The sequence below is a fragment of the Vulpes lagopus genome, chromosome 18, assembly GCF_018345385.1.
Source record: "Vulpes lagopus strain Blue_001 chromosome 18, ASM1834538v1, whole genome shotgun sequence".
NCBI lineage: Eukaryota > Metazoa > Chordata > Mammalia > Carnivora > Canidae > Vulpes > Vulpes lagopus.
The window spans coordinates 16,089,102-16,113,186 of NC_054841.1; the positions used below are offsets into that span (position 1 = coordinate 16,089,102).

At 50.3% G+C, this 24,085-nt stretch overlaps 1 protein-coding gene across 1 annotated transcript in view; it reads left to right on the forward strand.

Moving 5' to 3' along the window:
• JPH2 (junctophilin 2) overlaps positions 1-24,085 on the forward strand; it is a 64,617-nt gene that overhangs the window by 17,993 nt on the left and 22,539 nt on the right. Inside the window, exon 2 of the mRNA XM_041732268.1 lies at positions 3,022-3,826. Within this exon, the coding sequence (XP_041588202.1) occupies positions 3,022-3,826 (805 nt within the window). The remainder of the gene's footprint in view (positions 1-3,021; positions 3,827-24,085) is intronic.

Here is a 24,085-nt window from a genome sequence, read left to right on the forward strand (position 1 = left end):
AGCTTCATATCTAAAACGTCATTGACAAGTAGGGTCACTAAGGTCTTAAGAAGGGAAGAGAGTTGCCCAAGGTCACACAAGGAGATGGAGTTTCTGGACAGGTCCGGCTAATCAATCAACAAATATTTATGGAGCACCCCTATTTATGGAGCTACCCCTATTCCAAGTGTTGGGGCTACCGTGGAGACCAAAACAGGAAAGATGCCTGCCATCATGGAGCTTCCATTCTAGTGGGAAAAGAAAAGCAATACATATAATTGTTAAGTCATACAATACGTTAGAAAAGGAAACATACTATAGAAAACAGAAGTAGATCAAGGATGCCCAGGTGCTTGTGGGGGTGCAGGGAGATCTGGAGGAAGAGAGTTCCAAGCAGAGGGAACCAGCCAGCACAGAGGCCCAAAAGGGAGCATCCCTGTTGTGAGGAGCTTAAGAATCCCTTACCTAGTTGGTTGTTTCAGTTCCCAACTCATCCTGGGCATTTGCTGGGAAGAAGGCCATTTGGGATTTTTGTTTGTTTTGTTTGTTTGTTTTTTGTTTTGTTTTTGGTTAACCAGGGTAAAGTAGGAGCCTGTGTTTAAAGCAAAGGCTCTGAATTTCCCACCCTCGACTTAGTGGAGATTATGGCAGGGGCTAGTCTACAGACCGAAGGCATGAAGATGAAGGCAGGGAACTGACTTTCAGTGGACGCACTTACATGGGCTCTTGTTCCCAGGAGCTCACGTGCCCACACTGATGGACACACGAGGCCTCCACTGTGGCCAACGCCTTGTACATACTGCTGTCCTGCACACGCACGGTTTTACACCGTCTCAGTTTCCCTAAGGCCCACAACCTCATACACTCAGACTCAAGTGCTTATTACTCTGTGCTTTAACATTCAGACAGCCTTGTACACCCAGAACCTCTCACACACCCATAACGTCACCTCCAGGAACTTGGGTACTTACCCCACAGCGTACACACTGCATTGCACACTCATGATCTCATATAGTCAAAAGACACTGCCATGTGTGTTCATAAAAGTCTTCTATACACCTGGCCTTACACAGATACACGCACTCCCATGCTTTCCAACAGAACTGCACGCTCTCCAGCATTCATACTACTCTGCGAACTCACTGTCTTATCCATTCATGAGCTTGAACACACACATCACCTTGCAAAATAGGATGACTAGGCACATGCATTTAACTTCACATACCAACAGATGTGCCTGCTCACACAACTCTGCACTCTTTGAACCTCTAATGGTTTTGCACCCTCACTCAACTTTGCCTTTCCTTACATACTCAAGACCTCAAATACTCTCATGACCTTACGTTATATCCTGTTAAGTCACACTCATGTGATCTCAGGGCACACACTGCCTCGTACACTCCCAGAAACACAAATATTCATGTTACCATACAAACTCGCTGTCTTGCCCACTCACAGTCTTGCATGGTCAGTCTCTCTTGGGTGTTTCAAAATCTGTGCACTCATTCAAATTCACACTCACCAGACCTCATCTGCTTGGACAACTTCACACTTTAAAACTGACTTGCCCTATTCTGCACACTTGTGACCCTGCTGTGTTCCTATCAATAGAAAGATTCACACCATCGTGCAAACAACTCCTGGCCATCCATGAGCGTCCTCGAATACTCGTTTAACCACACACACTCCCGGGGCCTCCCTGGCTCACACAGCTCCACGCACTGATGCTCTGACTCAGGCGACCTCACTGTCTTGCCCAGTGTGACCTTGTCGTGTGGCCGCCACTGGAAATATTCACACCATCATGCAAACTCCTGGCCATCCATGAGCGTCCTCGAATACTCGTTTAACCCCACACACTCCCGGGGCCTCCCTGGCTCACACGGCTCCACACACTGATGCTCTGACTCACGCGACCTCATTGTCTCGCCCAGCGTGACCTCGTCGTGGGGCTGCCACTGGAAATATTCACACCATCATGAAACTCCTGGCCGTCCACTTGTGAACTCAAACACTGGTCTAACTGCACACACTCCGGGTCCCTACCTGCTCATATAGCTTCACACACTGACACTGACTCGCACAACCTCACTCTGCCTCACCCACTGTGACCCTGCGTGTGAAGATTCACACCACTGAGTGAACGCCTCCCGGCTTGCCCACGCATGTCCTGGCACGCTCACGGATGCCCCCACCCCGCCACCCCACCCCCATCTCCCCTCCACCCTCTCACCCTCTCCTCCATCCCCACGACCCACCTCCACCCCTCCACCCGCACCCCCACCGCCTCCCCTACCTCCACCCCACCCCTCCACCCGCACCCTCCACCCCCTCCCCTACCTCCACCCCACCCCTCCACCAGTCTCCCCTCCCACCCTCTTCCCCTACCTCCACCCCACCCCTCCACCAGCACCTCGCCCACCCCCTTCCCCTACCTCCACCCCCACCCCTCCACCTGCACCCCCACCCCACCCCTCACCAGCACCCCCCACCCCTCCCTACCTCCACCCCACACCCTCCACCAGCACCCCCCCACCCCTCTCCCTACCGCCCAACCCCACCCCTCCACCAGCACCCCCCCCCACCCCCCTCCCTAGATGTCTTCGCACCCCCACCCCTCCACCCCCTCCCTACCTCCATCCCATCCCCCATCCCTCCCCCTACCTCCACCCCCACCCCTCCACCAGCACCCCCCACCCTCTCCCCTACCTCCACCCCACCCCTCCACCAGCACCCCCCACCCCCTCCCTACCTCCACCCCCACCCCTCCACCCCCTCCCTACCTCCACCCCCACCCCTCCATCCCCATCCCCCACCCCCTCCCCTACCTCCACCCCCACCCCTCCACCCGCACCCCCCACCCCCTCCCTTACCTCCACCCCCACCCCTCCATCCCCATCCCCCACCCCCTCCCCTACCTCCACCCCCACCCCTCCATCCCCATCCCCCACCCCCCTCCCCTACCTCCATCCACCCTCTCTCCATCAGCACCCCCGTACCCCCCATCCGGCCGCCCACTGACGCCCCTCTCCTCGCCCGCAGGGACCTACCAGGGCCAGTTCACCAACGGCATGCGCCACGGCTACGGCGTGCGCCAGAGCGTGCCCTACGGGATGGCCGTGGTGGTGCGCTCGCCGCTGCGCACGTCGCTCTCGTCCCTGCGCAGCGAGCACAGCAACGGCGCGGCGGCCCCGGACTCGCCCGGCTCCCCGGCCCCCGACGGCCCCACGCCGCCCGCGGCCGCCATCCCGCGCGGCGGCTTCGCGCTCAGCCTGCTGGCCAACGCCGAGGCGGCGCGGGCGCCCAAGGGCGGCGGCCTCTTCCCGCGCGGCGCGCTGCTGGGCCGCCTGCGGCGCGCCGAGTCCCGCACGTCCCTGGGCAGCCAGCGCAGCCGCGTCAGCTTCCTCAAGAGCGAGCTCAGCTCGGGCGCCAGCGACGCCGCGTCCACCGCCAGCCTGGGCGAGGGCGCCGAGGGCGCCGAGGGCGCGGAGGGCGCCGACGAGGCCGCGCCCTTCGAGGCCGACATCGACGCCACCACCACCGAGACCTACATGGGCGAGTGGAAGAGCGACAAGCGCTCGGGCTTCGGCGTGAGCGAGCGCTCCAGCGGCCTCCGCTACGAGGGCGAGTGGCTGGACAACCTGCGCCACGGCTACGGCTGCACCACGCTGCCCGACGGCCGCCGCGAGGAGGGCAAGTACCGCCACAACGTGCTGGTCAAGGGCGCCAAGCGCCGCGTGCTGCCGCTCCGCAGCGGCAAGGTCCGCCAGAAGGTGGAGCACAGCGTGGAGGGCGCCCAGCGCGCCGCCGCCATCGCGCGCCAGAAGGCCGAGATCGCCGCCTCCAGGTAGGCCCCGGCGCCGCCCCCCCCCCCCCCCCCCCCCCCCCCGCCCTGGCTCCTCGCGCTTCTGTTTTGAGATCTGTGTGTATGTGTTCGTGAGACACGCGCTTGCGCACAGACGCAGAGACCCAGGCAGAGGGAGGAGCAGGCTCCGTGCGGGGAGCCCCACGCGGGACTCGATCCCGGGCCTCCAGGGTCACGCCCTGGGCCCGAGGCGGCGCTCGACCGCCGGGCCCCCCGGGCATCCCCACCCCGGACCTTTAAACAGTTGAACTCGAGGCGCTTCTGGTCCCTGTCGGTCCCTCCATCCACTCACTCTACTCCTGCCGTCCACCCGTTCGCCGAACCCTTCCCTTCATCCAGCCTTTCCAGTAGCCACCGAACAACCATCTCTTCACCCCACCGACCCCCTCCACCGTCTGGTTACCCATCAACCCCCAGACACCCGTCCAGCCACGGGGCACCCATTCATTCATCCAGCTCCTCCTCCACCCGACTTTTCCATTGCCCATCTGAACAACCCACGAGACCACTACCTCCCCTCACTCTGCCTCTCTGAAATCTACCTGGACAGCCACTCATCCGTCCAGCCCCTTCCAACTTCTATCCTTTTACCCACCCGACCCTATCTACCCAGCCACCTGGACACCCACTCAGACAGGCACTCAACTCTCCATCCATCCCCTTAGTCACCAATCAGCCACGTTCACTCAACTACCTCTCACATCTACCAGGCTATCTCCATCTTAACATCCATCCATACTTCATTCACCTGACTACCTCCGTTCACCCAATCTCTTCCATTTATCCAATCACCCCCATCACGCAACCATGCTTTCATCTGCGGAAACAACATCCACTCCCACCCACCTACCCAGTCATGCAAGCACCTATCTGTCATCCATCCATCCAACCACCGTAACTCCCATTCAACAATCCAACTTCACTTCCAGTCACTCAGCTACCGTCACCTATCATCTGCTAGCCCTGTGTCCATCCACCCTCCTATCCACTCAGCACCCACCCTTATTCCATGTTCAGATCCATATTCAGATCCCTCCATGTCTTCTCATTATACTTGAGAAAAAGCTCTAATGTTGTCTTCAAACGTTTATAGTTCTTGCTATGTGCATGGCACTGTTTTAGTAGTTTACAAATATTGACTCATTTCATCTCCTTACGGGCCTTATAAGATCAGTTCTGGTTTTGCTTCTGTTTTACACATGGATTAAATGAGGCTTAGAGAGAGAAAGTGATTGGTCCCAAATCACCCAGGTAGTGAGTGGCTCTTCATAATCTGATTCCTGCACTCCCATTCAGCCTCATTTTTACCACTCTTGTCCCGGACCTGGATTTTATTCTCTGTGATAGTCACGTTAGCCTTTTATCCTTCCTTCGTTCCTTCTGCCAAAGAGCTTTTGTTCCTGCTGGTTTCCCGCCTGGACTGCTCTTCCTCCCTTTTGCTGCCCATTTAACTCCTACCCCTCCTTCAGAGCCCAGGTCAAGCCTGACTCCCTTAGGGAGCTGATGAAGCCCAGCCCCCTGTCACAGGCTGACCTCACTTGACGACGTGGCCATTTTCTTAGAATGTCTCACATTTGAAAGTTTATGCTGCTTCTGTGATTTGTTTTTAACTGGCTGTTTATGAAGGGCTCTTTACATGCCAGTCACTGTTTTGAGGCCTTTATGTAAATTAACTCAATCGTTACAACATATCAGAAAAGGTAGGTACTATTATTATTCCCATCTTGCAAATGTGGAGTGAACTACAGGGAGGGCAATGGGTGTGGCAGGACTCGTCTGTCATGGTGCCCATAGTGGTCCTCCTGGCGGCTGAGTGGTCTGGGCTGGAGGCTGTGGTGCTGTGGTCTTCAGAGTGAAGCAGACAGAGGACCAAATCTTGGTCCTCTCATCTGTTAGCTCAGAGACCCACGTGGATCATTTTGCCTGTCCAAGCTTGAATTTGCCCATCTGTGGTACCACCATTTCTTTCCCTGGCTCAGTTATATGTTCTTGGCCAAATGTGTTTTCTTCTGCAACCTCAGTATATCTTCTATAAAAACAGGGTTAGTCTGAGGGTTAAGATAGGAAGTGCAGGTCCCATGGTCAACACTCCTGTCATGGGACGATTTTATGCGGAGCATTCAGGATCAACATTTGTGTTGGGAAGGGAAGGAAGGAAGGTGGGTTGGGCAGAGGGAGATGCTGGGCTGCCGTGCGGTCTCCACAAAGACCATAAGAGGTGTGCTGCAGTGGAGATGACCTTCAATGTTGTCCCTAGTTGAGAGGAGGGAGCTGGATCTTTACACCCTCTGCACTGACTATAGCTACCCTCCAGGAAGGGGCATGACCTCGGGCTGGATGGTTCCCTTCTGCCAAGGGCAATACCTGGACCGGACTGATAGCTGCTGGCACCCCTTTGAGTGGCTGGGGGAGGAGGAGAGGAAAGATCAGTCCTTCAGTCCTGAAGGGGACACTGGGTGGCAAATCACAGTACCCTCTACAGTACTAGACACCTAGCAAAGGCTCAGTAAGCATTATTAGTCATTGTTGTCATTCAGTGAATTCATTATATGGGTGTGGAAACTGAGGCCCAGGGAAGGAACGTAATATCCCCTGAGACCACCTGGCAAGCAAATGGGAGAACCAAGGCTTCCACTCCTAAATTTCTGATTCTAAAGCTTTAACCAGCACCTCTTGCTATCTTTTAACTTTGTAAACTTTAAATTGCTGTGTATGTGTGAGCAGTTAGTATCATTAAGATGGAAAGAGGGTATTTTTAAATTTTTAGAAAATTACCCTTACTCTTTGCCCCTTTTCCCCTAGTGTTAAGTTCTTACATTTTCATAATGGTCACAGCCAACAGCATTACTGTTGCTGTCATTACTGTTTATTAAAGTCCAGACTTCATTTGATTTGCACTAGTTTTTCTGCTACTCCCCACTTCCTGTTCTGGATTCCATCTGGTATCCCACATTGCATGCAGGTGTCATGTCTCTTCAGTCTTCTCTGGTCTGAGAGAGAGTTTTTCAGCCTTCCCTTGTTTTTCATCACCTTGACAGTTTTGAGAACTACTGGCCCGACATTTTGTGGAACATCCCTCAGTTTCTCTGATGTTTGTCTCTTCATTAGCCTGAGGTTATAGGGAGTGCCTGGGTGGCTCAGTCCGTTGAGTGTCTGCCTTTGGCTCAGGTCATTGATCTAGGGTCCTGGGATGGAGCCCTGAGGCGGGCTTCCTGCTCAGCGGGGAGTCTGCTTCTCCCTCTCTCTCTGCTCCCCCTACTTGTATTCTCTCTCTGTCTCTCTGTCTAATAAATGAATGAATGAAGGAAGGAATGAATAAAATCTTAAAAAAAAAAGACTGAGGTTATAGGTTTGAGGGAAGAAGACCACAGGAGGTAAGGTGCCCTTACTGTAGCACATCAGGGGCATGTGGTCTTAACATGACTCGTTAGAGATGATGTTAACCTTGATCACCTGGTATCTGCCAGGTTTCTCTGCTGTAGAGTTACTATTTCCCCCTTCCCATACTCTTGTTCTTTGGAATGCAGACACTAAGTTCAGTCCACACTTGAGAGGGAGAAGGGTCTGGAATTAATCTCCAAAGAGAGGAGTATCAACATACATTAGCTGGAATTCTTCTGGAAGGAAGACTTGTTCATTCTTCCAAATCGAACATTTTTCATTATTAGGCCAAGTGTATGTCACTGGGACAGGGATAAGCCTGAACTGTCCTGGGCTACCCTGGGACTTGGCAGAGCTTACAATAGGTAAGAGCTTAGGCTCTTGATTCAGAAGATCATGAGTTAGAGTTCTTGCTTCTCTACTGAAGAGCTGTATGACCTTGACCAAGTGGTTCACTACTCTGAACCCTGGATCTTCTTTCCAGCTAGAGTTGTTTTGAGGGGTAGACGAGCTAATGCCTGTAAAATGCCTGTCACAGAGCAGCTAGCAGCAAAAGCAGTCATTGCCATCATCTAACATGTTTGATTTTAAAGGTGAGAAATGGAAGCTTGGGAAGGAGGGATTTCCCCAAGCTCTCACCTGCTGGGGGGTGAAATCTTGCCTCTTCCTGCCCCCTTGAACGTGATGATGTTGAGCTCTTTTGGAGAAGCCCACCGGGCTGATAGCTGGGAACTGAATCTCTGGAGTGAGAAGGTGTTGTCTAGCTTCCTCCACATGTTTTGCCAGGAAGGGTGTGCAGGGGAGATTTGAATTCCTCATGTGTCTAGGAAACACGTCCTATATGCCTGCAGGGCTCTTACCATGTGGGGGACAGCTCCCTGGCTCAGTTTTAAGCTCAGACTGAATTTCCAATTAAGGCAATCTTTGGGTTAGGAGGGAAAGCAGGATTGTCTCCCTTGCAGAAGTTTTGGTGAGTAATCGAGCTGCACAGGAGCAGGGAGCATTCCTAGCAGCCACCAGCCTCCTTGGCCCAGGCAGACCTGAGGTTTCTCTCTGTTGTGGCCTCAACTGCTGGTCCTGGGCTTCGATGGAACTTGCTGGCTCAGGGTCTAGGATCAGGATGGCTTTCCCAGGGAAGAGAGAAAAATGAGACATTGTGTCCCCCCTAAAATGGGCTATGGGCTGAAAAAGATTGTATACCTGCAGTGTCCAATGTGGTAGCCACTTGGTGGCTGCCAAACTCTTGAAGTGGGGCTGATCTGAACGGAGATGTGCTGTTAAGTGTGAAACACACACACTGGTTTTGGAGACTTAGCAGTGGAAAGGAACCTGTGTATTTTATATTGATGATATGTTGAAATGATTATGTTTTAGATATATTAAGCTGGATAAAATGTATCATTATATTATTGTTAAATTGATAGCATTAATAACATAGCTATTAAATTAATTTCATCTGTGTCATTTTAGTCTTCTGAATGTGGCCATTAAAAAATTAAAAAATTGCAAACGTGACTCACATTGTATTTTTATGGCACAGAGTTACTCTAGACCCATCAGGGGTTCCAGGAGATAGTCTGACTCCTTCCCTGACCAGATGGGGAAATGGAAGTACAGAAAGGATAAAGAGATACAGAGCCACTGAATGCTCAAGGGGGAGCTAGCCTTAGGTCTTCTGATTTTGTGCCTAAAAACTCTTTTCGTGATGCCTTTTAAGGCCATGGATCCTGGTGGAGGGAAGCTGGGTGTTTGGGGAGTGGCTGAATGTTTCTGGTTGTCATGCCAACCCTGTGATGATAAATGGCTCCCTTCCATAGGGAGCACAGGGAGTGGTTAAGAGTACTGCTTTGGCCTTGCCCTTTGCTTGCCATATCTTGTCTTGCCTCCAGACTTCAGTTCTCTCATCTCTGAAAACAAAATAATGATATCTACCTTGGTATCACAAGGGTTAAATCAGAAACTGCATGTGAAGCACTCAGCACAGGGCTTGGAGCAGCAAGTGTTCAATAAATGTTAGCTGTTGTCACTGTAGTATTTTTCTTGTTCTTGAGTCTGGAGTCCCCACAGCAGAAGCAGGGGCTGGCCCTCGGGAGTTCTCAGCTGCCCCAGTCCTTGAGGTTTGGAACATTTCAGGTTTTGTGCCAGCATGGCATCCTGTGGCTCTGAAGGCAGGACTCTCTGAATTGGTCTGTCTTCTGCTCCTCTACCTTCCCACCCGTCCTTTCCTCCTTAGACTGGCCTTGGAAATTCCTAACTTGAGTGAGTGTAGGGTTAGAGGTGGCTTTTACAGGTTACTGGGAGATATTTCTCAGGTGGGCAGGAGTGTGTGTGTTATGTGAGCTAAGAGCTTGGGCTGTGGTGTTGGGTGAACCTAGATTTGACTCTGGGTTCAGCTTCCTATAAGTTGTGTGACCCTAGGCAACTTACTTCACCATGCTGAACCTCACATTCCTCTTCAGTCAAATGAGAATTAAATTAAATCCTTCTTCAAAGTGTTGAAGAGAGTAAGAAAAAAAAAAAGAAAGAAAGAAAAGAAAAAAGAAATAGCCCATGTAGAGGGCCTATGTGTTGAAGGTATGCAAGGCAGTAAAGCTGTTACTGTGATTCCTATATCTGTAAGGATCTAACAGTCTTCTCTGAGAATGAAATTGCCCCGAGGGAAGACCTGTCTTCTATCACAGCCCTTACAACTGTTTCCCAAATTTATCTCTTCTGCACACCACCATCCCAGTTCTTGCTATAACGCACACCCCCTCTACCTACTTTCTTAATCGCTACCTTTCAATCAACTTATTTAAAAGTACTTATGTACATTTATTGAAAAGGAAGCCTTTCCCACTTGAAAGAGGGAAACCCATATCATGTTCTGAAACAGAAGTCAGACTTAATACCAAAGGTGCTAAACCAGGAGCCTGTGCTCTTTTTGTTAAAAAGAGACATTGGCAAGAGATTGCCGGGTATGAAAGACCTGTATGCACCTGGCCAAGGTTTGTCCTAGACCAACAAGACGGATGGGTTTGGCACTGTTTTAATCTGGGGCTTTGCACTGCCAGTGGTCATTTCCAGCACCACTAGAGTATGAGATCACCCAGGAGAAAGAGGGCCTGGCCTTGGACTAGGTGTAAGGGTTGATCTTGGCAGTTGCCCATGTTTGAACTGTTTATTTTCATTTGACAAACATCTATACAGTCCATATTTCTGGAAGCCAGGAGGATTCTAAGTTCCTTACATGTATTAACTTAGTTAATCCTCAAAACAATTGTATGAAGAAGGTACAATTATTACTACTTTACAGATGAGGAAACCAAGGCACAGCCAGATTAAGTATCTCAAATAAGATCGTTCAGCTGAGTAATGGCAGAGTTGGGAGACCTGGTTCTAGAATGCTCTTAACCATTATCTGACCTTTAGCAGGTTTTCTGTCACAAACTGATTAGCACTTACCTGTGCCAGGCTTGTGCTGGGGCATAGGGCACCCAGTGCATCAGTGTGGTCAACATCCTCTGGGGACTCATAGCTTAGTGGCAAAGACAGACAGGGCTTCCACACAGCCCCTAGGGGGTTGGAGGGAAGCGCAAGGAAGGAACAACTAAGTGCCCCAGAGGTGGTCTGGGAAAGCTCCCTGCAGTGGTGGGTGATGCTAGTTGGGAGTTTGCCAGATGGACAAGAGGGCGAGAAAGGTCATTTCAGGTAGAGGCATGGAGGTAGGAATGTGTGTGGTGTATTTTGGAAGCAGTGAGTCATGGGGAGCTGGAATGGGTGGGGAAGAGACTGGAGATAAGGCTGGGAAGGCAGCCGAGGGCCAGGGTAGGATGGGCTGTGAATGCCAGCTGAAGGAGTGTCAGGTGTACTGTGTGTGGGCACCATTCTAGGTGCCTGGCCGCATTCACTCATCTCCTTTTAATGGTGGCACATAGAAATTTCTTTAAAGTGCTCCAAGTCACACAGCTAGTCCGTGCTGGGGCAGAGATTCTGGCCCTGGGGTCTATGTTCTCAGCCGCTGCACTGTCTGCCACTCACATACAGGGAGCTTCTCCCTCTTTCTCTCTCTCTTTTTTTCTTCCTTTCCTCTTTTTACATTGTTCAGAGCAACATACTTGTTAAATTAAATGAAATTCAGAATAATCAAAGATAAAAAGTAATGAAACTCCTCTCCTACTCCTGTCTCAGCCACAGCTCTGGTGTAACCACTATTAAGAGCTCACCTACAGCCATCTTCCACTTACCCATTCTGGGGTTTTGTTTTGTTTTTCTTTTGCAGCTAGGATTACCTATATAATATTCGCTGGCTTGCTCTTTTGACTTCATATGTTTTGAGATTTTTTTTTTATCTTATACACATAAATCTGCCCTGTTCTTCTTAACAGCTGCATACTATTCCATAGTTTGGAAGTATCCTGATTTATTTAGACAGATCTCTCTTGATGGAGATTAAAACCACTTTATGCTTTCATGATTACAAAAAAGGCTGCAGTGAACATCCTTGGACATGTACTCTTGGTCACGGAAGAGTATGCTGGTGAAAGGAGTGGCTCAGCCAGGCGCCTTATTCCATCAGTGACATCTGACTGTCCTCGGAATGCATTGGAAAAATGATGCCAATTCACCTGGGTCTTTGCAGGGGTCTAACTCTTGGCATTCACTGTTGAAAGGTAAATTGGTGGTCTCTCTCCTCCAGCACTCAAATACTCAAGTACCTTTGAATAAATTAACATAGACAAGCAGAAATCCAAACCAGCCGTGTCTAATGCCCACCCTCCCCCCATGGTTCAATAGATAATTTAAGAATAATTGTTTTGAGGGGTGCCGGATTCTTAGCCTACTGGCATGGCCCCACATCTCTGCCTGTCCTTCACACAGGTGTACATTTATGGGTTTAATTCCTAGAAGTGTAATTGCCAAGTCAAAAAGAATGTGCGTTTTCATTATTACCAGAACCCTAGTTAACCTCCTAAAGGGTTGCACCAAATTTATACCCTCCCTCACCACCAGTAGTGCCCAGGAGGGCAGCTTTCCTCACATTCACCAATACCATGTATTATCAGCCTTTTGCATCTTTACCAAATTATTTGAGGACAGTCAGGTATTCCATAAACGCAATGACCCATAAACACAATGACAAATGTCAACTGCCCATGCTCCATCGAGGCAGAAGCTTGTCCTCGGCTCGCTTCCTGGTTCTTTCTGGATATGGGGTTCCATTGAGGGGGATTAAACTCCCTAGGGATGGCCTTGAAATGTTGGAGAGGCCCCTGACACTCGACTCCTGCTCTCCATCACATCCCTCCTTGGAGAATGGCCAGTGGACAAAATCCCTTTGCTCCCTGAAGACTGGGGTGAATGGAATGTCCTGAGTTGTCAGAGCTGGACTCTTGTGACATACACAAGACAGCTGTGACTCCAAAGCTGAGTGGTCTGGGGAGAGAGAAGACCTTGCCTGGGTCCGTGGCAGCAAGAAGATGTTCAAACTATGGGGCAGTGTTTGTGGGAACCAGGCTTTCCAAGCTTGGAGAGTGGGAAACCAGAGAAAAGACCCAGGGAGCTCCTATCACTCCTCAGAAAAAGCTGGTCAGAGCTGGAAGGACCTTAGGGAGGACACAGCCCACTGTGCTCATTTCACAGATGGGGAAAATGGAGGTCCCCATGTAGAAAGGGACAGCCACCCAGCCAGGGTCATGCAGAGAGAGGGACATGGCTGGAGGGCTCTGGTGAAACTTCAGCTGACTTCTGGGTCACACACATCTAATAAATCAGCTTGAAAGAGAACAGAGCTCGGGAGAATGGAAAGGAATGTTTTTCTCTCCCCAGGCCTTAGCCCTATAAACTGGGCTTATGGTCCCACTCCGAAACCTTTCTAGCTTGATTTTTTAGCCTCAGTAGCAGAGTCAGAGAACAGAGAGCCTGATAGCCTACATGTAAAGGGAAAAATTGCTGCTGTCAATGCAAGTGTTTCCCCTTATCCCAGTGGAAGGTCCGACCGCGTGAAACCAGTGCTTGGCCCCTGACCCTGGCACTCGAGCTGAGCTCCAGCAGCACAAGGGACTCAGAGGTCTGCGCCAGAAGAGCCAGGGCACAGGGTATTAGAATAACAGTGACAGAATGAGAATGACAGGGGCCTTCACAAGTTGAGTGTTCCAGGACTCAGCTCCAGCGTGGGCTGCCTGTGTGCTAGGCTTGGACACTAGCTGGCCACATGGGTGGGTACCTTCCCTTGAAGCATCCTGTACCTTCCTTTCTGCATCTCTAAGATGGGGTCATGGGAGCACCTGCCTCATGGGGTGTGTGAGAGGACAGTGCCCGTTCTCACCACTGTGTGCCAGACTCTGTATAGATGCCTTTTATGTTCATCATCTCATTTAATCCTCATGAGTGAGGCGCTATTTATATGTAATAAATAACCTATTTTGTAGGCGAGGAAACTAACTCACTCAAAGGCCCAATGTAACTCATACAACCCAGGCTTTGAATTCTGAGATCCAAACCTGGTCCTCTTAACCTCAGTTGGAAGAGGAAGTCCTTCAGCTCGAACATTTCAAGTCATTGCCCTGCCAATCTGATGTTCTGAGCCTGGACCCTGGCACCTGGCCATTCCTTTTGTATGGCAGGGCAGTTGAGAGCAAAAGCTGGGGAGACAGAGAAATTGAGGTTCGAATCCTACATTATTACTTGACTGTGTGTCCTTGGTCTTCTGAGCCTCATGTTCCTCATCTGTAGGATGGGGACGGCATCAGCCTTGCCTCCCGGGTTACAGTGAGGATTCCCTGAGGTGATGTGCAGAGAGGGCTTGCATTGTCTTGGTGCTCAGCAGGTGCTTGGTGAGCAGAGGTTGTGGCCTATTTTACCACCAGAGACTCAGGTGGGTGGAACATGGAGAGGCCAGCAGGCTCTTCTTCCTCCAAGCTCATCCTTCCCCAAGTACAAGCCACCTTGCTCCCCTGGGTTTCCAAAGCCCGGTCCAACTTCCACTTGACTTCCTAAGTCCACACCAGTGAGTCCCCGCCATGGGGAGAGGAGTTAAAAATAAAGCCCAGTCTTTAAATCCTTCAAGTAAACACCTAGCTCTCTAAAAATAGCGCCTTTGCAACTGGGCTCCAGAGCCAGCCTGGCCTTGAGGGATGGAACTTGGCGGGCCTCGTTCTCACAGCCAGGCAGGCGCGGGCCAAGCCTCCACATCACCCACATTGCCACGGAGCCTCTGGTCCTGAGGGGGATGCAAGTGTCTCTAGCCCCCTCTCTCTGTCTCCATTGCCACCAGCTGAGTGCTGGCCACCTGCCCCTCTCACTGCCCCACTGTAGGGGCCCCTCAGCAGCTCCTTACTCCTCTTGCTGCCCTGCACTCTCGTCCATACAATAGCTGGAGTGGGTTTTTATCATTGTAAGCCAGAGGATGCCACTCTGGTGAGCAAGACTTTCCTGGGGATCTTAGTTTGGGTTCCTCTGGAAACAGAGCCTGAGGCAAGGATTTGGGTGTAGGTAGCTGATTTGGGATGTGATGCAGAAAGGAGAAGGTGAGGGGGTGAGTGGGTAGAGTAGAAACAGGTAAGAAGGCAAAGCCAGTCTAAGTACGTGTTATGGAGGCATCACTGCAGGTCACAGGGACTGGATTGGGCTGGGACCTTGGTACAGAAGACCCCCCCCGCCCCGCCCAGATTGTGCACCTGGAGAATGGAGGGTTGGGTGGACAAAGCACTGTCCCCCTCACTCCAGTCCTCCCTTCACTGAAGATTTCCCATGGAGGCATAAATCTTCCTCTGCTTCCTGGTGTGCTTGCATTTGGGGTGGGGCCAGAGGGGCCTCCTGCAGCATCAGAACAGGCTCTGGGCAGAAAGCAGAAAACTGGGCATGGGCGAGACACCAGCAGCGCCCAAGGGGGTGTTATCATAAGCAGAGCTTCCCTCCATAGCAGTGGGTGAGATCACGAGAAGAGTGGGGAGCTGTGACATGGGATCAGGGATGTCGGCTTCTAGGAGAAATTTCAGATTTCTGACTTCGGCCCCTAAGACACTTCCTGTCTGGCTCCAGCTTACCCCACCAGCCCCATCTCACACTGCTTGCCCCATCGCTCACCTTCAGCCACCATTCCTCCAAAGGGCTGCTCTCTTTTCTGCCTGTGTTTTATGTTCCTTCGTACATACTGTTGCATTTGCCTGACTCTTTAGCTTGCTTACACCTTGTTGTTCACGAGGCCTCACTCAGCTCAAATATTTCTTCCTCAGAGCTCCCTTCTAGTTTGGGTTCCCCGTGTTGGGTGCCTCTGGCACCCTGTGTGCCCCTGCCTCAGCTGCTACCCCCACCTCCACCATTGTCCACACTCATCCCATCTTCCCTGCTAGGTTGTATACTCCTTGAGGGTAGCGACCCTGTCTGCCATGTTCACTGCCAGATACCAGCACCTGGCATAGCACCCAGCATGGAGTGAGGCTCAGGAAGCAACATTAATTCTCAAAGATGTCATGATGGGAAGCACCCTCCACTTGACTCCCTTAAGCCTTCACACACATTCAGCAAATATTTATGAATCCTTCAGTGTGCCAGGTAGTGTTCTAAGCTTTAGGGAAGAAATGCTAAAGCTCCTGGTCTTCGCGGAGTTGAAATTCTAATTGAGGAGACAGACAACACAGCCAACAGAATAAATAAATTATAGAGCATGTGGTAGGGGGCAAGCTGCCTTTTTCCGTAAGTGGTCAGGGTAGGCATCACTGAGAAGGTGACATAAAGGCGTTGAAAGAATCAGTCAATGGGATATCTAGGGGGAAGAGCAGCCCAGCAGAGGGCAGAGCCAGGAGAAAGCTCCAAGGTGGGCATGTGCCTAGCGTGCTCTGGGAGCCACAGGAAGACCAGCGAGGCTGATGGGAGCGCTAGAGGAGGACAGTAGCCGAGGAGGCCAGAGAGCATGTGGCGTGCGGGGGGATAGATCACTGTGTCATATGGGAGCCACTGGCCACACGTGGAGATTTAAGTTTAAATTAGTTGAAATTAAATAAAGTGAAAGTCCTGTTCTTCAGTTGTAGTAGGCACGTGTGAAGTGCTTGATAGCTGCCGACTTGGACAGTACAAATAGAGTCCTTTTCCTCCCCTGAAAGCCCTATTGCACAGTGCCTTGGGAGGGCCTTGCAGGTCATTGTAGGGCAGCAACCTTGCCCATACATAACTGGGCACACATCCTGGGGTCCTTTCCTCACCTCCCAAAGTGGTTATGATTAAAGCAGGCAAGGCCATTTGGTCCAACCCCAGCCAGTGTCAGAATGCCTTTCCTGTCATCCTCGCCAGGCGGTCCTGCAGTCACGGCTGCTGTATCTCTGGGCATTGGAGACACCCTTCCTGAGAAGATCCAGGCCAACTTTGACATTTGGGTTTGCTAAAACCAGAAGAGTGTTCTGCATCTGTAGCTTCTGAGCATGGGTCCCAGTTAGCCCAGTTAGCTCCAGGACTGTATCAGTTAGAACGGTGACACATTGTGCCTCTGATGTCTTAACCACTGGGCTGACCTCACATAAGATCAGGGATCCAGTGCCAGGCTGTGCCCACAGGGACCCATCTCCAGCTGTCTTTCCCTCCTGCTCTCCTAAGAGTGTGACCTCTGTCGTCCTCCAAGACGGCCATCGCACCCCTAGCATCACCTCTGCATTCCAAGGCAGAGGCCACAAAGCAGCAGCCTCTCTTTGTGGGGAAGTGAAGCCCACTCCAGGGATTTACATTTCATTCTCCAGAATGGATTGCATGGCCTTCCCTGCATGCAAGGAGTCTGGAAAGATGAATATTTTTAGCCAGACATGTTGTTTTCCCAAACAAGATTAGCCTTCCGTTAGTGGGGAAGATGGAGAAAAATGGATATTTGGTGAGCAGCTAGCTGTATCTGCCCCCCCCCCCAAGTCACTACAGAGATGTAAAAACTGTCTTAACCACCCAAGATTCTTCTCTGACCTAAGCTTATGTAGTCCCGTTCCTCTGGCCTCTGCTTTTGTGAGTCTGCTCTGCTTTTCCATCTGCTGGGATCACCAAGGTGTTTCCATAGTCCCAGCAGTCACTCCAGGGAGACATCTGAAGAAGGGGTGTGGAGAGGTACCCACAGGTGGGAAGGAGGGGCTGCAGTGGGATCCATCTCCAGAGCCACCTTTGGCCAAGCCATATCCCTTGTGGGGGCTATCACATTACTGCTGAGCACTGTTCCCATCAGCCCTGGCTCATGCAACCCTCTCTGGAAGGGGAGTTAGTTACCCCAAGGTCATGGAAGCCTGCAGCCTAAACTGTACCCCACAGGACTTGCTGCAGCCTTACCAGAAGCCTGGCCAAAGGTGGGGGGCCCTGAGCTCTGATCCACCTGGTAGAGGGTCAGAAGTGCCATAGGTCATGTCCTCTAAAAAGGGATTTGTCAGAGGCCAGCCTAGGGCAGCCCTATTGGGCTCCAGGCCTGCACAGTTCTTCTCTGACCACCCCAACTGGAGTGGATGTAGAGACAGTCTTTATGCAGCAGAAAAATCATCATGGAACCTGAATTATTTCTTCCTTTATTTGTTTAAATAGGTGACACATTCCTATGGTTCAGAACCCCACAGTTATAAAAATGTAGAGTTCACCTCCTCTCTCTGTCCACTGTGTGATAACACCTCTGCACCCCATGGTCAACTGTTGTTTGCAGTTTCTTTCCTTTTCTTCCAGTTACTTTGTGCATATATGAGGCAGGTCCCATGAAATCAACATGTCAGACCTACAAAATGGCAATTTCATATAGTTCCACCTAACACGAGCAAATACATACTTGGATTCCTATTTTTCTCTTTCTTACACAAAAAAGGTACCATATCACATATGCTGTTCTGAACTGTGTTTTCTTCTCTGCTGTGTATATATTGGAGATCTTTCCATATCTTCCCAAATAAAGGCCTTTATCAGTTTTTTAATACTTGCATTGTATTCCATTATATAGCTCGATCATAATTTATTGAATCAGGCCCCTCTTGCCTGAACATGGTCATTTGGGTAGTTTCCAGAATTTTGCTGTGTTAAATAAAGCTGGACACCTATCATGTCATCCATGGGTTAGTATATCTTTAGGATAAGCTCCCCAAAGGGCAATGACTACATGAAGTCTGTCTGTGGGGGTTGTCCCATTTTATCTTCCAATCCACGTTAAATGAGGATGAGAATGCCTCTGCCACTGATGTGCTGAATGACTTTGGGCAAGTCCCTGCCCTCTGTGGGTCTCTGTTTCCTGCAGCACTGAGCTCTCCTTTACTTGTCCTTGGGAAAAACAGCTGACCCAGATTTGTCTCCTTGCATGACCTTTCCCACGCCCCAGGCATGTGCAGCTATTGTTGCCACAGCTTTGGGAGATGATTTCAGCCCCACCCGAGGCCATGGCAGCCCAGTGAGGTCAGCATGGAAGTGCAGGCAGAGGGACCACCACGGTCAAAGGCACAGAGGTGTGGGAGCATGGGATGAGGCAGGGTTTCACAAATGCCAGTCACCGATATACCTTCCCTAAGCCATGCCATATCCACACACCATCTGGGTTATTATCTCTTTACTATTTTAAAAATATTTTTAACTTTCTTAAACCTACATTTATTTTTATAAAGGCATTTTTTACATCATTACCATAAATAGAAATCCAGTGTTAGATAAAAAGTTAGCACCAAAAAAAAAAAAAGGCACCACAAGAAAAAAATACAGCGAAGCAAAACATCGTTAAACTGTACCTCAGATTGTTGCTCATGAAAAGCTCAGACCAAGGCTGCTTGCTGCTGTGCTTTCTGTCTGCTAAAAAATGGAGTATGAGAGACTGTTAAAGACATAGAAGCACCAAAGGAGACTTTCTCATTGAAATCAGGAAGGTTGAATTTGAATTTTATTTTTTCAAAAGATTTATTTATTTATTTATTCATGAGAGACACACAGAGAGAGAGAGAGAGAGAGGCAGAGACACAGGCAGAGGGAGAAGCAGGCTCCATGCAGGTAGCCTGACATGGGAATCGATCCCAGGTCTCCAGGATCAGGCCCTGGGCCAAAGGCAGGCACTAAACCACTGAGCTACCAGGGCTGCCCTAAATTTGAATTTTAAAAGAACAGGGTGACCTGATAAATGTCCTGGTACCACCTATCATTTTTGGTCCTACCAGTGCTAAGCATTCCACACTTACAGACATTGGTATAAAGAGACAGGTTTCTCCACTCCCTCTTCCCAGAGCCTCCACTGAGAGAGGGGAGGGGGAAGCTAATTTTGAAGACTGTGCTCTATGAACTAGATTCTGTGGAGTTCTGGGTGAGAGGCACCTAAGCTTAGACAGCCTTGCACACAGTAGGCACTCACTAAATGCTTATCAGTGACTGACTTCTTAGTGGGCCCAAGGGGCTCTTATGAAAGGATGGGCATTTAGACTAACAGGTGCCTCCTGGAATCTTGTCCAAGAGCAGATGCCTTCCTCTCACTCTGTCCTCATGTGGCAAATGATTTACCTCACAGCTGAGGCTTGCTGGGGAAGCACTGGATTAGGAGCCACCCAGGTGGATGGGAGGAGCACAGGATCAGCCTCAACTTTTGCCATCCCTTCATATCTCTGTTTGTAGGATACGAACACAAATACAGCCGTCAAAGAGATCAAGCCTAAATTTATTTCCCACTCATAGAAAGTTCAAAATCAGTGCCCTTCTTGATGGGCAGCACTCTTTCAAGCGATTTGGAGGCCCAGCCTCCTTCCATCCTGTGGTTCTGCAATCTTCAACACTTGGCTTCCAAGGCTCTTTCTGCTCTAGCCAGTGAGAAGAGAAAACACCCAGAAAAATGCAAGTGATGGTTTTTATTAGTCAGGCCAGGCTCATCATGTCCTCTTAATTTCCATTGGCCAGAATCCAGTCACAGGGCCATGCCTTCCTGCAAGGGAGGCTGGGGAACAGTCCAGGCAGGCATGTACCCAGGAAGAAGAGGAAACTGGTTTGATGAACTGCTAACTGGTCTTGGCCATGCTTCGTGAACATGGCATTTGAGGGCCTTTATCATTTGCCTCCATCCTAGGTCATCATTTACTCATGACATTGACATTCTCAGGCTGAACTTTTCTCAGTTTCTTAAACTGTGTGTGTGTGTGTGTGTGCGTGTGTGTGTGTGTGTGTGTCTGTGTGTCTGTCTGTCTATTAACACCTCCTATGCCTTGGCTCCTGCAGTTCCCTCTATTCAGAACAGCCTTTTCTGACTTGTTTCCTGTCTTCTCTGATGGCCCAGCTCCCGGGAATATGGAGAATAGGACCACAGCCTCAGAGTTGAAAATAAGACTTTGTCATTTTCCAAGGACTACACTCAGGGAGAAGAGGGGACACCTGTCCACAGCCTGAACAGGTCCCCCTCCGCTCCCCCACCTCCTTCATAGAGCAGATTGCAGGTTTCCATTCATACACAAGCACCACTCCTTGAATTGTCCTGTGATAGGTAGGGGGATCTGTAGCCAGAGATGACAAAGCTCAAGGGCTTTTTGCCAAGAAAACTAGTAACCTGTTTGCCAAAGGAGGTTGCAGAAATTTCCCAGGAAGAAGGTGAAATGCAAGGGGTTGAATCTGCTCAGTTAACTTTTGTATAGTTTATGTCAATTCCAGGAAGTCGTGTGCTGATAAAGTAGCTGTTGGAGGGAAGGGTGGTGGGAGGAAGTGAAGAAACCCGCTTCCTTGAGTTTGCCTGGCTCTGGCTCCATGGTGTAAATACTGCCACTGTGGCCCATTTCACACCACCAAAGTGCTGTTGCCGAATGCAGAGCCAGGAAGAGAGGTGACAAGATTGACTCTCTTGAGCAGGAGCTTGGATGAGTGGCTCCCATGCACAGCTAACCTAGAGCTTGATTCCTCCATCTTGTTCTGCTTGTAGCTGTAGCCCAGCTCCTTATTTCTTTGGGGCTCCCAAAGACTCTAGAAGCCCGAACATTCCAAAGTGGATTGTTTTCCTCTCGGTCATCTCTACTAGTCTGCAAGCTTCTGATGTCCAGGACTCTGCTCTTTGCATTCCTGTGGTGTTGCTGGATGCCTGCACTTAGAAGGCACCCAGGAAATGCTTACAGAAGGTGGGCAGGAAGAAGGCTGGAGGAGATGGGGTTGATGGGCCCATGCAGGGAGGCAGTTTCTGCTCTGTGACTTGCTGGCAGTGTGACATCAGGCGGATCCCTTCCCCTGGCCTGTTTCCCCAGCTGTACACAAGGCTCCTTTATTTTCCTCTGCCCCAGCTGGGCCAGGCTTAGCACTGCATAGTAATTATGATGATAACGATAGTAATGGCTGCTGTTTATTCGTTCCGTAAAGTTCTGTTAAGCACCTACTCTGAGACGGGCCCTGTTCTAGGTGCCAAGGTTTCAGCAATGAACAAAACAGACAAAAATCCCTTCCTCATGGAGCTTGCATCCCATATTTGCAACGTGCCACCAATTGAGTGGAATCTCCCAGGCACCATCTCATTCAGTCTCCAGCAAGCCTGAAAGCTGAAGGTGAGGTTAGCTCCCTTTTACTGCTGCAGGAGTTGCCAGAAGTCAGTCAGTGTGTAGGGGGCAAAGATGGCACTTGGACCTTGGCATCTGGTCCCAGGACCTGGTTCTTAGCCATCACAATATGCCCTTCCCTCCCCACAGGCCCCCTTCTTGACCACCTCTCTGCCTTTACTCAGGCAGATCCCAATGCCCTTCCCAGTGTGCCCTCTCCACATTTGATCTGTTCCTGTGAACACATCTCTCAGGCCACCTGCAACCTGACTCCTCCCTTAACAGTGTCTTTTCTGTGTCTCTGGCCTTGTCTCCAAATCCTTTCTTGTTGTCTGGCTGACTGTGCTTGGCCACCAGGAATGGAATCATTTGCTTCTTTATTTTGCTCCCTTTGAGACACCTGTTTCCCCTCCTCCTTCAGTCCACCACTCTAAGACCCGGGCTCAGACCCACATGAAGAGCTCAATACACATCTCTTAATTAATGCATCGAAATCCTTGATTTTTCCTTGGATTCTGGACCAAGTCTCAGTTGTAAATGCCTTCATTGTATGGGTTATTTTTTTCTTCCTGGAAAATCTGAAGGTCAAATTTATTAAACCTTAGCAGCCCCTGTGTGCACCTACTGTGTGCTGGGTATGATGCTCAGTACTGCAGGGCTTACAGAATGAAGATACAGTTGCCAATCTTCAGCCTCAGTTGGCACCTTGGTGTGGTCAAGGCTGGGATGATCGCACAGCTTCGAGTGCCTGGGACAGTCCTGGTTCATGCTAGGTATAATTATTTGCAGCCTCCCCTTCACCTTCAGCTTCCCTGGCTTTATAAGCTCTCCAGTCACCTGAGGACATGACTTCTCTGACTGTTCTAAGCACTTTGTACATAATGTGATTCTCCCAACCCTATGAGGTTGGTGTTATTATTCACCCTTTCCACAGATGGGGAAACTGAGACACAGAGCAGTAAAGTCACTTGCTCAAGGCCACACAGCTTGGAAGAAGTAGGGCTAGGTTTTGAACCCAGGTCATCTGTGGCCACTCAATCACTGCCTTAACACAAACTTTTCTAAGAGATCTTCCCTGATCCCGTGCTCTGGATAGACTTATCCTGGTCAGGACTGTTGTGACACAGTTTTGTGACAGGAAGACAGCAACAGGGTCAGATTCTCCGCTGGAGCCTGGCACAGCGCCTGGGCCAAGTAGAATCTCTGGAAATGCTTTTTGAACCAAGGGATGTGATTCTCTGGGACTGGATTTGGCCCCTCCCTGTGGTTTTTCTTCCCCGTCCTTGTTGTGGCAGAGATGCCAGGCCTCAGGAACAGTTGTAGCTGCCTGGAATTCCTTCCCAGGGCTCCTTATCAGTTTTCAGAGCAGGCTGGAGTGGGATGAAGGGGGTGTTAGGGACAGTGGGGACTGCTCTGGAAAAAGCTGGAATGCCATAGCCTGAACCCCACCTGGGGAGGGGCCGGAGGTGGGGGAGGGTGCGGGGCAGGGAGGCCTCAGCTGTCACATTCCTCCCGCTCACAGAAAGCTCTCCTGGGCGCCTTGTCCTTATTTAGACAGGAGATGTCTGCTGACTCGGGCCTGTGGGATGCTATTGCTGGCTGGCTCACCAGGCAGGGGAGGGTGGGGGGGCGGTGTGCAGAGCACTCCTGGGGCCAAGTCAGTGGGCTCTTGGGCAGGCGGTCCTGGTGGGAAGTCCAACCCTTGGGGAGAAAAATCACTCTCTAAATAATAATCACAAAAATAGCAGTTACCATTCATGGGTACCTACTACGCACAGAGCACTAGGCTAGGCCCGTCTGTAAAGCTCCAGGTGGTGAATTTTTCCTATTCCTGGCTGTGCTCCCAGATTTAGCCCAGGACCTGGCACACAGTAGGTACTTTGTAAATACTTGTCACAATTGAGTGAATATAGACTTCACATGCCACAGTTCATGTGATCCTTATAGTAATTCTAATGGCGGCTAAGTGCTATTATTGACCCATTTTGTAAGTGGTAAGACTGAGATTTACAGAGGTCCTGTGATTTGGCAGAGGTCATGAAATTTGGAAGAGAGCATGCAAGAGTTCGAAACCAGGTTCTCTGATTCCAGCACTAACTGATGTTCCCATCTTCCCATCTTGGTACCTGCTACACTGCGATTCCTGGCTTTCCTCCTTTATTGGCTGAGCAAGTTGGATCCATGATACAACCTCTCCATCTTCAGTTTTCTCACAGTAAAATGGGAATCGATAGTAATATCTACCTTAGAGAATATTGTGAGGCTCACGTGGAGTGACACATATCTTAGCATCTTACTCAGCACACAGTAGGTACTCAACATGTATTGTCTGTTAGTATTGATGATGATGATGATGATGATGATGATAATGATGATGATGGGTCTCAGGGGATTCAGCATCCTCCTG